At 39.8% G+C, this 13,755-nt stretch overlaps 1 protein-coding gene across 1 annotated transcript in view; it reads left to right on the forward strand.

Annotated features, from left to right (window-relative positions):
• The window catches only part of GULP1 (GULP PTB domain containing engulfment adaptor 1), a 166,615-nt gene that overhangs the window by 145,618 nt on the left and 7,242 nt on the right, over window positions 1–13,755 (forward strand). The window contains exon 9 of the mRNA XM_004576984.3: window positions 7,324–7,462. Within this exon, the coding sequence (XP_004577041.2) occupies window positions 7,324–7,462 (139 nt within the window). The remainder of the gene's footprint in view (window positions 1–7,323; window positions 7,463–13,755) is intronic.

Below are 13,755 nucleotides of genomic sequence, written 5' to 3' on the forward strand. Positions count from 1 at the left end.
GCCAGGATCCGATATGGGTGCCAGTTTGTGTATCAGTAGCCCTGATTCCCATCCAGTTCCCTGCTTTTGGCCTGGGAAAGCAGTTGAGGACGGCCCAAAGCCTTGAGACCCTGCACCTGCGTGCCCTGAAGAAGCTCCTGGCTCCTGGCTTTGGATTGGTGCAGCTCCAGCCATTGCAGTCACTTGGGGAGTGAATCATGAGACAGATTTTCCTCTCTGTCTCTCCTCCTCTCTGCATATCTGACATTGCAATAAAAACAATAAATCTTTTTTAAAAAAAATCTTCAAAAGATAAAAGACATAAAGGAACAGATGTTGATCAACAGTGTTCATGTATTTTAAATACGCAGATCTAGGAACATGATGATACTTTCTACCTTACCCTCCTTTCCGTCTGCAGTCCTACCTTCCCTCCTACTTTTACCTTGTTGGTGGAATTGAAAATTCGTGCAGCTACTGTGAAAAAACAATATGGAGATTTCTTCAAGAAGTAGAAATAGATTTACCATATGACATATCAGTTCCACTTCTGAGTATATACACAAAAGATATGAGCATGTTTTATCAAAGAGATACCTGCACCAGCCTGTTTATAGCAACACTGTTCAAAAAGGCCAAAATAGGGAATCAGCCAAAGTGTCGAAACTCGGCAAATAGATCAAGAATTTGTGCCATCTATACACTGGAATATTACTCAGCTGTAAAACCATTGAAATTCTACTATTTGGAGAAGTTGAATACAACTGGAGGACATCATGTTGAGTGAAATAAGCTACACAGGAAGACAATTACTGCACGTCCTCCCATATATTGGGGACTTAAATTTAAAAGTAGAAAACAAGTAAAAACAAAAATGAAAAAATTGATGCATCTATCTGTATTTCTGAAAGAACAGTTTTATCAAACTTTGGTTTATATTTTTGTCAAACCTATTTTTAATATTGTTATACTACTATAAGTTTAATATATGTGATTGCATTAAAATTTAGCTCATGTGAGCAAAATGGCCATGTTTCCATTTAATTATTATTTCTAAATTTTTTTTATATTTTTGCTAAACTAGGGCCTTTTTGCTTTTTTTCTTATTGGGTTCTTAAGTGGAATGTTAAATCATTGACTGTAGTGTAAGTTAAAAATATTTTAATTAAAAAATGAAAGGAGGAAGTAATGGAGAGATAGGAATGAATGAGGGAGAGATGGAAAGGGGGTGATTCGAGTCTTAAACGTGTGTCTGTAAGCTGAATTAAATTAGATACTAAAAACAAAAACTTGATAAAATGGAATAAAATGATGATCTTACCTCATGAAGACTTTGGAACATGTGCTATACCAATAAAACATATTTTAATCATAAATGTGTATAATTCAAAAAGAGTGTTTGGATACTTATCTTGCCAATGTAATTAACAGTAAAAAATAGAATTGCAGTGTCATCTTGATATTTCTAAAGCTCAGTGTGACACACTGTTTAATTTTAATGCAGTTTCTTGTTTTTGTTTAAATGTACCCAATATTTAATGATAAAATTTTAATAATTTTATATCATTTTACCTCATAACATTTATACAAAATTAAAGCTTGTAAGTTTTCATGAGGCCTAAATGCAGTGAGACACTGCTTCTAGAAAGAGTGACAAACTGCTAAAGCAAATCTTAAATATGGTCATGATATATATTTTAAAATCCTAACAACTGCTGCATAATTAATTTATAATTACTTCAGATAGACTCCCCCTTAATATAATAATTCAGGTTCTGTGTATGTTTCTAATGACCAAAACACTTGAAGTTATAAGCATAAAGAAATTAGTTAAATAATGTTGCCTTGTACTTCTGTGAGATAGTTCAAAATGTTGATTTCCAGACATCTGTCAGAATGCTGACACAAGGCCCAAAATAAAGTTACGAAAGTGGTTTTCATTTAAACAGTATACTAAATTTAATTTATAAAGAATAAGCACATTTAACAATTTAAAAATATCAGCTCAAAAAGACCAGTTTCAGCACTCTAGGCCTTACTAATACTATTCATAATATCTGTGTTTCTGAAAATAGACTGCCATTTTGTTTTACATCCACATGTTCATATCAATTCATAATTTAATGCAGAATCAGACACTATTGAAATATTCTAGATTATATAAATGCACTGTACTGAGATTTTATCCTTCTAAGCATTCAGATAGAACATTGACATGAATTGATTTGATATTAGGAATCTCAAGTTCAAAGATCTTCAGAGTCTGTGCTGTGTCATAATTGCACATATGAAATGACCATAGTGGTAACTTTGCATATTCAAAACAAGTTCACAATATTCATGCAAATTTGTTGGCCTGTGTTCTAGACTTTCTAATTCCAGCAAGCTCTGGATTTTCATGTTCAGTCTCAATATTTACCTACAAGCAATAAATCCAAAATTTTTTTTTGGCTAGTTAACATCCTTTATTAGCTCCTTCTGCACAAATACTCGCCTCCTGCTTTGTTGAAGTCTTAAGTCAGACAACACTTGTCGTGTCTTTCAAAGTCTCACCACATCCATGCAAAGGGCAGTCACAATACAAGCAACTGATTTTGCCATTTTTGTCCACTTTCTACAGGTTCAGAACAGCCACTGTAACCTGCTTTTATGCTTATTTTCTTAGGAGTAGTGTAATGTCTGTTTTTGCTTTTCCTGTCACCACACAGAGTCTTAATACAAGCTGGACAATGGTGTGTTCAGGCAATGTCCATCCATCCTCCAGTTGCTGGCCAAAGACCAGTCTTTGCTGATCAGGAGGACTTCCTTTTTCATCCTGACTTCGACATCTACATTATCAGTTGTATCGGAGGAGTCAACTTTGAGTGTGATGTTCTTCCTCATTAGGGTTTTTACAAAGAGCTGTATCTTTGAGAAAGGACGTCTGCAGATGGCAGATCAAAGTGCTGAATTCAATATTTTAGGAGACCTGGGTAACCTAAACCAAAAGTTCCGGCTTAGCAGTGACCCAGAGGTCTTTGAGTTAGTGTTGACACTGCTTGCTTTACTACGTTGAAGGTGAAAATATTACTTTTGTGGTGTGTTTCAATATTTATTTTCATATTGTACACATTTTATAAGGATATAATTTCAGAGTAACTAATATGCATAATGCAACTATTGGAGTACTTTTAAGTTAGATCCTTTGGAACTCCAGTTTATTTTGAGGCAAACATTTAAAATATCATGGACATTATTGATCATAAAATACCATAGAGTACGTTCATTCACATTTTAAGACAGATGTTATCTAAGACAACTTCCACAATAATTGTGCTTTACTCAGTATAATAATTGATTTTGTGCAAGTATGAGTTAGGAGATAAATATTCATTAAGTTAATTTTAATATATAATCATACTCCATGTGTTATATAGGGTGTTTGGTCACATGTGGCTTACAGTTTTAACCTATAATAAGGAAAGGGGGTCACCAAAATTCCAATTATATCTTCAGCTATGTGAACCAAAACAGTTTTCTAAGTACATATAAACATACCCTTAGCTTGTTAAATGTGGGAATCAATAGGGAAATCAATATTTGGGCAACTATGCATATCAACAGAGTGATATCAAACCAGCTATCAGAGATTTTGCTCCGACACTGACCCCTTCTTCAACCTAAATATTTCATTTAACAACTGTCCCTTTTCTCCTCTCCTTCCACAAACAGAAAGGGAGGATCTAAGCTAAAGGATATCCTTCAAACCTCTCCTTGTAAATCTGATATACACACTGCTTTCTGCAATGAGGTTTATTTAAAGTCAGGTTGATTTTGGCTTCTTGAGAGTGTTACTAGTGTTGATAAATCTCTGAAGTGGGACTTGCAGGTGTGAAGTCCGGCTCCAGGCCAAAATACTGTATGTAGTATTTCTGGTTCAGTCATCGTCAATGGCAAACTTGTAGCCTGGCAAGCCTCATGGCAGAAAACTTCCCTCTTGACATGGTTTACAGCTTGGGGGAACTGAGGGAAGAATTCAGGTTCTGCTAACTGTCCATTCTCTTCAGTTTGTTTGTTTTTGTTTTTTCATTTCTGGTCTCTACTCAGAGACCTCTGTTTGGAAGCTCCTGGTCATGTGTTGTTTTTGATGCCTTGGCTGAGCCTCTCTCTCTTCAGATGGCTCCTGAGACCTGATTCCCATGTTGACTCAGGATTCAGTACTGTTACCTCCCGACCCTTCCTCAGTGCCTCTCTATGACCCCTCATCCAGAAAACAAGAACAAAAGTAAACAAAAGCAAATAAGAAAACAAAAAAGAAAGCTTTTTTTTCAGCCATGAGATAATGTCTATGTCTGCCCTGATGTGATGTGTGTGACTGTTGCTCAGTGCCATGGCACTGGGGGAAGCAGTTCACTGATAGAGACACTTCCCGGGTGCCTCTTGCTCGTACTCTCACAGTGAGTACAAGCTTGACTACTAATGTCATTTGAGCTGGTTGTTTGCATCGACCACTCTGACAGGTGATAGCTCAGCTCTTTAAACTTAGCTTTGTTTGAAGCTTTCCATGCTTTCCAAGGTGTCCATGGGAAACCACGTCTTTCAGACCCAATACAGTACACTACTTACTATTTGTTACATCTCTGAAGTCTTAAAGAAGTTATTATTTGTTACCTCTCTGAAGTATTACAGAACTCCTGATTCCTACTTCGAAATATCTTACCATTGGAAACTCCTGGGTACCTATAGGAAGGGCATAGTGACTAGAATCATCCTGTTTTCAATTTTTACTCTGCTTGTAGCTTCAAGGAGGAGTAAGTCACAAAGAACCCATCGGCCTTAATTTCCATGAGTTTGTTATAATGACGACATCATATTGCTATTCTTGCTAAAGTTTCGAAAGAATTTCTAGAGAGCTAAAGCTAAAATGGATGTTGCAAGTTGCAATGTTTGAGGAGGTGGCAAAAAATAACTTTATTTGCACTTGATTATTTCTATTTCTGTAGCTGTTCTTCTCTTATACTACCCTTTCTTTACCAATCTTATTACACAGAGGCCTTCTCCCTCATTTTCCTTTTCATTTCTATTTCCCTCTAATTCTGATGAATACAGTATTTTGTACAAAATATCTAAAATGTCCTATTTCAGCAAAAAAAACCACATGAGTAATGTTAGTGATCTGTAATCTGATGACTATCACAGTAAGAAAATTAACTTCAAACTTCTTTTAAAAAAACATATTCACCTTTATTGGAAAAGCAGATTTATGGAGAAAAGGAGAGACTGAGAGAGGTATCTTCTATCCACTGGTTCACTCCCTAAATAGCCACAATGGCTGGAGCTAGGTTGATCCAAAGCCAGGAGCCAGGAACCCCTTCTGGGTCTCTGATGCAGATTCAGAGTCCCAAAGCTTTGAGCTATCCTCCACTGCAGTCCCAGGCCATAGCAGGGAGCTGGATGGGAAGTGGAGCAGCAGAGACATGAACCATGCTCATAATTGATGCTGGCTCTTGCAGGTAGAGGATTACAGTCAAGCCATCATGCCAGCCCCCTCAGCTATATTCATACTATTGTGGCAATACCCTGCAAATTTAGTAAAGCACTTGATAATTTTTCCTTTCCTCCCACAGTTTCTTTCTTCTAGTGCATTTCTTTTTCTGTCATTCCTTTACAGCTGTTGCACAGAATGTCTGATTCTAGTGGCCTGGGCTTTAGACACACTTGTCCTCTTTGTGGCATAGGAGTGATGATTCATCTCCCAGTCTAAACATTTCTTCCATTTTCTGTCACTCCTGTCAACTCTTCTGAATCCAGACTGAGACTGGACATGTTAATTTCACCACCTTCTAAATGTGCCCTTCCCTATCCAGTCAGTGAGAGCAGAATCCCAAGACCCCGTGTAACTGACTAAGCACAAAGCAGTTTATAATCCTACATGCTGTTTTTTCTAAACCCTACCAATACTTACCATTTACAAGGTAATGGAAAAGTCAGCTATGTCTTGAATCAGTCTGCTGTCATTTGGAGACTTACTGTGTCCATTTTGTTTCCTTTGGTTAGCTGCTAATTTTAGGTAATAAGTGGTGATAGAACAAGGTCAAATAGAAAGGATATTTTAAAGTGTCTTTCAGGTATGGCAGTTAGGAATTGAGGCAATTCCCTATGTAGATGTAAGGGAAAGCAATGCAAAAAGAGTAGATTCTGAATTCAAATTGGTTAAGGTTGAATGAAGTGCAAGCTGCAACAGGAAGCTTAGAATCTAAAGGAGCTTAGGAAGGAGGGGAAGAGACAGATGAAAAGAAAAGTTTGATTGTTTTTTGAATGGCATTCAAGATTTGAATTTTCTTCATTCTTAAGTAGAAGTAGAAGATTTTTAAGTAGAGAGGTGCAAGCCATGTAAAATAGAGGAGCAAGAGGCAAACATTCCTGAAAAAGAAAAAGGCTGAGAGGTGTACAAGTAAATTGTTAACGGAAGATGACAACTTACTGATGTGAACAAGTACAGAAATGCTTGTTTCCACTGCGTGTAAGCCAGTTGCACAAGCAGTCTGCTCTTCATCACCTGTACCGTGTTTGAAACAGAAAATATATTGGTTTTCAGAATTCTAATTTTAATACTAAACACTATAAGTACTCTCAGTCCATTTCTTCTTCTGCATATGCTAACTGGGTTAGTTTTCTTTCTTAATATGTCAGTCTTAACCCAGACTTTAGCAGATAAGTCAAAGATTTGTTTTGGTACATTAGTGGAAATTAATTTATCTCACTGGTAGTTATTTAATATAGTTAAATATAGTTATTTAATATAGAAATCTCAAGAAAGTTTTTCAGGAATTTAAGATCCTACAATGAAGAATACCAAGTGACCATTAATTATTTAAAATTAAAAATTAAAAAAACCCTTTTCTTTTAAAAACCTAGGAAAAAGTTTATCATTGTATTGAATATTTTTGTGTGTAAGGAAGTGTATCATATTGTATTCAATTATGTGCTTAAATTTTATAATCTTATACAAATCATTAATAAATCATATTTCTGTATAGACACTCTCTAACATGTTTTTTAATTCTATGATGCAAGCAAATTTTTCCAGAGACACAAAATTTTACTGTTTGCTAAATATCCATCAAGAGTAGGGTTATCACCATTTTTGCCTTCAACTTTGAAGATATTTAAAAAGGTTTTTTAATCATTCATAAATGTTGATGTAATACAATAACACATGAGATTGTCAGCACTCAAGTATTTTTGGTTTAAAAATGCCAAGTTCCTTCCAATTGAACTGAATTGTTGTTATATATGTGAATTTGTAGCATTATACTGTGTCTGTGGGAGCTACCACCTTAACCCCCGTTGTCTTCATTGCAGGCAGGCAATGTGATGACCAGTTCACCCTCTACTGACATCTTTGATATGATTCCATTTTCTCCTGTATCACACCAGTCCTCCATGCCTACACGGAATGGCACACAGCCACCTCCTGTACCCAGCAGATCTTCTGAGATTAGTAAGTTTTCTAAGCAAATGAGTATCTTTATTCTGTTTGTACACATTTTGAATATACAGTGATATTATGTGGGGAATTATATGCCTTGAAAATCTCACTAACAATTTTAGATATTAAAATATTAGGTTTTCATATGTATGCTAATTTCAGTTACCTCCATTTTGTAATTCTATGTACTCTATTAAAGACATCTTCATTTGCAGTTTGAACCTGTTGTGACATCAATATTTTGCTGAAGGTTTATTTACATAATAATACAATGTATAATATTGTATTTGTTATTTGGGATTATATCTTAGTACCTTAGTTTATCATCTCCTAATTGTTGTAATTGTCTCTTTTCTGGGTATTTTTTTTAAGATTTATTCATTTTATTACAGCCAGATATACACAGAGGAGGAGAGACAGAGAGGAAGATCTTCCATCCGATGATTCACTCCCCAAGTGAGCCGCAACGGGCCGGTGCGCGCCAATCCGAAGCCGGGAACCTGGAACCTCTTCCGGGTCTCCCACGCAGCTACAGGGTCCCAATGCATTGGGCCGTCCTCGACTGCCTTCCCAGGCCACAAGCAGGGAGCTGGATGGGAAGTGGAGCTGCCGGGATTAGAACCGGCGCCCATATGGGATCCCGGGGCTTTCAAGGCAAGGACTTTAGCCGCTAGGCCACGCCACTGGGCCCTTTTCTGGGTATTTTAAAATTTTTTTTTAATTTTCAATTTATTTTTAATATTGTCCTCACATTTGAGAGGGATGCACACTCATGTGGGTCTCCAGCCGGGTGGGAAGGGGCAGCACAGAAGGTAGGTGAGATACGTGCGTCAATCTTTTTCCTCTTCTTTCCTGCTGCATCTGTAGGGGAGGAGGGATAGTGGGCCACTCATTGCTGTCAAACTATATGAGCACCCAGGGTTGGGAGATGCTCCTTTGATGATGCTCAGAGGTCCCAATGCAGGGAAAAGTGATGTGAGAATGTTACTTCGGTGGCCTTGGTAGCTAAGATATTGTTGCTTTTGTTGCTCCAGGGTTGAGAAAGTGTTTCTGAGGTCTACTGGTTGACAAAGTCCTCTTTAGTGTATACACAGACCCAGGAACATTCTGCAAAGTTTGGTGAGGATAACTGTCCAACCTGCTCTACCCTCCATTCTCTGAAATGGCAGTTAACGTCCCCTGCTCACCTGGTTGAGCTGTCTGTCGTGTCTTCTGAGTGCAACTGAACATGCTATCCGCTATGCAAGGATCGGCAACCAAGGAGGCCCAGACCGAATATAGGCACTCCAAAATTGGGCTACACATCCTGTGATTCTCCCTGTGCCCAGCATTAGTCCAGCAGTCTAGTTGGGGAGTCCCCCAAGAAGCCCCGCCTGGGGTGATGCCAGGTCTGACTTGTGTGTGCCAGAAAGTGCAGGGTCAGGTTTGATGCATCACCTGCACCAGCCAGTGCACATGCTGCTGGATGCAGCTGCTCAGTCAGTTCTGCCATGGGACCATATCTCACGTGAACTGATTGGTGCTATGGCCCACCCCAGCTAGCCTACCACAGACCTAGTTCTCAGTCAGACGAGTGGGTATTGCATCCCAGTTGGGGTAATGCCTACTAACCCCTGCAAGACCTGCACCCAGACCCAGTTTTTGTTCATGCCAGCCTCTGTTGCAGCTGACCCTGGCCCAGCCTACATCCCATTTGGGTCTTGTGCACTCCTGTGGGTGCTGTGGCCCAGCTCAACCTGACCCGCACCTCAGACCTGCCTTCATGCATGCCAACAGATACCAACATCTTGTCCAACCAGGCCTGGATTCAGTCCTGGTTCTTGTGCTCACCAGTGTTAGGTACAGCCTAGTAGGGTAGTGCCTGTAGCTTCTCTGCCAGACATGTTCCCAACCCCAGGTCTTGTACCTGCCAGGGGGTACTGATGTCAAGCCTGACATGACTCACACTTACTCCAGGTGCTTATCTTAGCTTGACTGGCCAGCACCCATTCTGGCTTTCTTGTATGCCAGTGGGTTCAACAGCCTAACCCAGCTTGGGCCACATCCAGTCCCAGCTTTAATGCTGACTAGTAAAAACAGTCTAGCAAGGCCCAGAATTTCCCTACTAGGTCCACTCCCAACTGCAGGTCTTGCATGTGCTGTAAGGTGCTCCAGCCCAGTCTGAGATAACCCATGGCCCATTTTTGGTTTTTGCCAGCAGGTGCTGTAGCTTGCCTTAGCCCAGCCCAACCCCAGTCCTAGCTCTCTTTGGTGGGTGCAGCAGCCTAGTCCAGCCTGGTCCACCCCAGCCCTCTCATGAACTAGCAGGTATTGTTGTCCAACTCAGCCTGGCCTGCATCCAGCACCCTCCTGCCAGTATGTGCTGTGAACTAAGCCTACCTAGCCCACCACCAGAAGCACCTTACAGATGTATCAACAAGTGGTACAACCCAGCCTGGCCTAGTCTGCTACTTTTCCTACCTGTTGTGCTTACCAGTACTACACTTACAAGGGGAGTTCCCTAAGTCCCCCTACCAGGCCTGCTGCCAGCCCCAAATCCTGCTTGTGCTGTCAGGTGCTGCTGCCCAGACTGACATGGCTGGTCCCCAGTCTAGGCACTCATCAGTGAGTACTCCAGCATAGTCTGACTGTAATGCACCCATTCGGGCTCTCACCAATGATCAGTACAGCCTTGCCAAGTCTGGCCCACCACCAGACCTGGCTGTCATGTGAACCAGAAGGTGCAAGGCCCAGCCTGGCCTTTCCCACATTTACTCTGGCACTCTTGGACACCAGTGGTTGTTGGAGCCCTGTCCACTTTGGTCTGCACCCAGACCCAACCCATAAATGTGCCAGTGGATGCTACACCCAAACTCAGCCTGGTCTGCCCTCAAACCTGGATCATACACTTACCAGTGGGAGCTGCAGCTCAGCAGGAGAGTCCTCAGAGTTCACCTACTAGGCCCATTACCAGACTGGGCCTTATGTGTGTCAGTGGGTGCTTCAACTCGGTTGGCATGATCCACCCTCAGTCTCAGCTCTTGCTGGAGGGTGTTATAGCCCAGCCTGGCCCAGCCAGGCATAGCCCACACTCTATCCTAGCTCTTAAGCTTGCCAGCAGATGCTAAGGTCTGGCCCAGCCTGGCTTTCCCCAGAGTCAGCCCAAACAAATGTTGACAAGAATTGCAATGTTGCATGACCTGGCACACCTCTAATCCCAACTCTTGTGTTTCCCAGAGGGAGCTGTAGAGTAGCAGGAGAATCCCCCAAGTTCCCCTACCAGGCCTGCTCCCAGCCCTCACATAAGCCGTCTAGGCCAGAGACCCTGTTTGCCACAGTCTGCCCTCATTCTTGACCCTTGCAGGTGCTGCAGTCTAGCCCCACCTGGCTTTCTCCCCGCCCCAACCCCTGTGATTGTCAGAAGGGTTTCTCTCAGGTGAGTTTTGTGGTCCAGCCTGGTTCGACCCATCACTGCCCACAGCTTTCTATGTGAACTGTCAGATGTAGCAGTCCCACAGAGGTGAGCCCCCAAGTCCTCTACAGATTCTGTCCCAAATCCATTTTTCTCATATTCTGGTGGGTGCTGTGGCCCAGCCTGACATGGACTACCCCATGCTCCCACACTCTAAACTACTCCATCTCAGTTTCTCTACTCACCTGCAAGTGAAGTGGTCCAATTTGCTTGCTGAATACCCCAGAAATGCCCTCAGCTTCTCCCACTCCAATACATCAATCATGGCCAAATCCCTTCCCCGGCCAATCTGCAGCCATCCCTACCACTCCCCCACCCCCCAGTGTGGAGGCCAGGGTGGTATGTCCTGGTCCTGGCCTGGAGATCTCTGTCTTCTTCTTTCACATTTATCAGAGAGAGAGAGAGAGGGAGAGAGAGAGAGAGAGAGAGAGAGAGGGAGAGAGAGAGAAAGAGAGAGAGAGAGAGAGGAAGGAAGGAAGGAAGGAAGGAAGGAAGGAAGGAAGGAAGGAAGGAAGGAAGAAAGCAAGCAGCTGTGCTGACATACTGATACAGTTGACACAAATTTGGAGCCACCAGCTGTTGGCTGCTTTTCTACTAGCAGTGTGACGCTTGCCTAGGTACAAGACAGTCTAGGCAGTAGCTACAGCAGGCCATTTTCCAGATTTCAATATAACTTGGTCTAGGTTTTTGTATCAGAAAATATGAATGTTTTTACTTGAAGGAATATAGATTATATTAGTTATAGATTTATTTATTAACTCAATGTAAGAGTTCTTTCTTTGATGTCTAAAATAATGGGAAAAAGGCATTTTCTGCTTTTTCTTGTAATGTCTGGAAGGAACATTAAAGTCTCTTTTTCATAAATGAGGAAACATCCAGCAGATGCTCTTTTTCTGAATGTATTTTGAGCTTCTCCCTTCATAGAAATGGAAAGAAGAGTTTCAGTGGCTATAAATTAATCACGTTGCCCAAAGAGAAACTGAAAAAAGAAAAACTTAGTTTTATATATTATGGCTTTTGGGGTGTTCTGTAGTTCACATTAAGACATTTTCGCTGCAAATCAAGAACCACAGCTTCAAGCTTAAATAATGGCAGCACCTAGAGTTTGTTTGATTCCCCTGGGAAACTTGACAAAGAAAATAGCCTGTTATACAAACTTGAAGCATTTTGGAGAACTAATTTGTAAACACAAAGTAAGAACTTTAGAGACTTCAGCAATTAGTCAATAAAATTATTTCAGTTATTTTTGTACCTTGAGTATATTTCAGGGTCTCTGAATATATTTTTGTGCCAATGAAAAAATATTTTTGTCAAGGAAATAATCTATAATTATAAGGCAATCATGATCATGTGAAGGGGCATTTTGTGTCCTTACATATTTTCCGGGAGCTCTTCCTGGATTCCTAGCTTTCACTTTCTTGGACCTTATTGACTCATTCTCTTATTTATTCAATAAGTTTGCATTGTTTACTTTCAATGTACTTGCCTTACATGCTAGAGTTTTTTTCTACAGAAAAATGTTTTGTTGATACATCTTGGAATTATATACAAAAGAATGCGCTTGTTCAAGTCATCTGAATCTTCACTGCAACCCAAAGTTAACTCTCTTTGTCTAGAGTTATGGTGATCATGTTACTGCTCATGCCTTCAGCAATTTGTTTCATGAACAATATTATAGATAAACATTTAGAAAGCATTCTTTATGTTTCACAGTTTCAGTATATATAATATGGATGCATTGTGAAATTGTTACATCAAGTTAAAAAAATACATTACCTCACTCATGTGATATTATTTTGTGATAAGAATAATTAAAACCTGTTTTTTCAGTAATTTTATAACATTCACGATAGTAAAAGATGTTAATATTTGTAGTTACCATGATATACATTAGAGTTCTGACATGCTGAATTTTAAGTACAGTTATTCACAAAGTGTATGACTTAGCAGTGTTATAAATTAAGTGAAAATATAAATTGCAAAGAGTGAACAAATTTGAAAGTATTTCAAAGGAATAATGTATCAGGACGTTGATTATGATTTCAAAATTTAAATTATCCTTCAGGAATGTAGACCAAATTTTTAAAAATCCAACCATCACTGGAAAAATAAAGGAAACACAAATTTTGTTTACACATTGGTAAATTAGAAATAACTTTGGAAAGTCCAGCTAGAGAGTTGGGTGATTTTCAGGAAAAATTTTTTGAGATTTATGTATTCAAAATGCAGGCATGAATGAAAGGGAAAGATACTCCATCCACTGTTTCACTCCCCAACAGGGAGCAAGAACCCAGCCTGGGCGAGGATCAAGGAATTCATCCAGGTCTCCCATGTGAGCAGCAGGGTCACAAGCACTTGTGCCATTCAGCTGCTCTTTGGCGCATTATACTCTGGTGGAGTTGTGGTACTCCTCCTTTCTACATGCTCAATGCTATTGTTAATGATGAATCACACCTGTGAATGTAGAATGGCTTGTCTGCAAAAACTGTTGAAGAGAGGTTAGATACCTTCTTGGGACTATAACTATGGAATGTATAAAGTCTGTTCTCTTTTTATAAATAAAAAATATTTTTAAAGAAAACAGAACAGCTGGAGTTCAAACCTACTGAGCCACATTTCCAACACTTGAGTACACTAATAGTAAAATTAAATGACAACCTTAAAATACCAGTATATACTTGAGTGTCTATGTATCTATGTATATATAGATGCATATGTATATACATGTATATCTATATATGCAATAACAATTAATTCTCATTTATTTAGCATAGTTCCATCTAGAAGTTTTCCTTTTGAAAACATCCTTATTTGGATAATTAAATATATAACCCTCATTTCTGTGCTTATTTCT

The sequence above is a fragment of the Ochotona princeps genome, chromosome 5 (genome assembly GCF_030435755.1).
Source record: "Ochotona princeps isolate mOchPri1 chromosome 5, mOchPri1.hap1, whole genome shotgun sequence".
NCBI classification, from domain to species: domain Eukaryota; kingdom Metazoa; phylum Chordata; class Mammalia; order Lagomorpha; family Ochotonidae; genus Ochotona; species Ochotona princeps.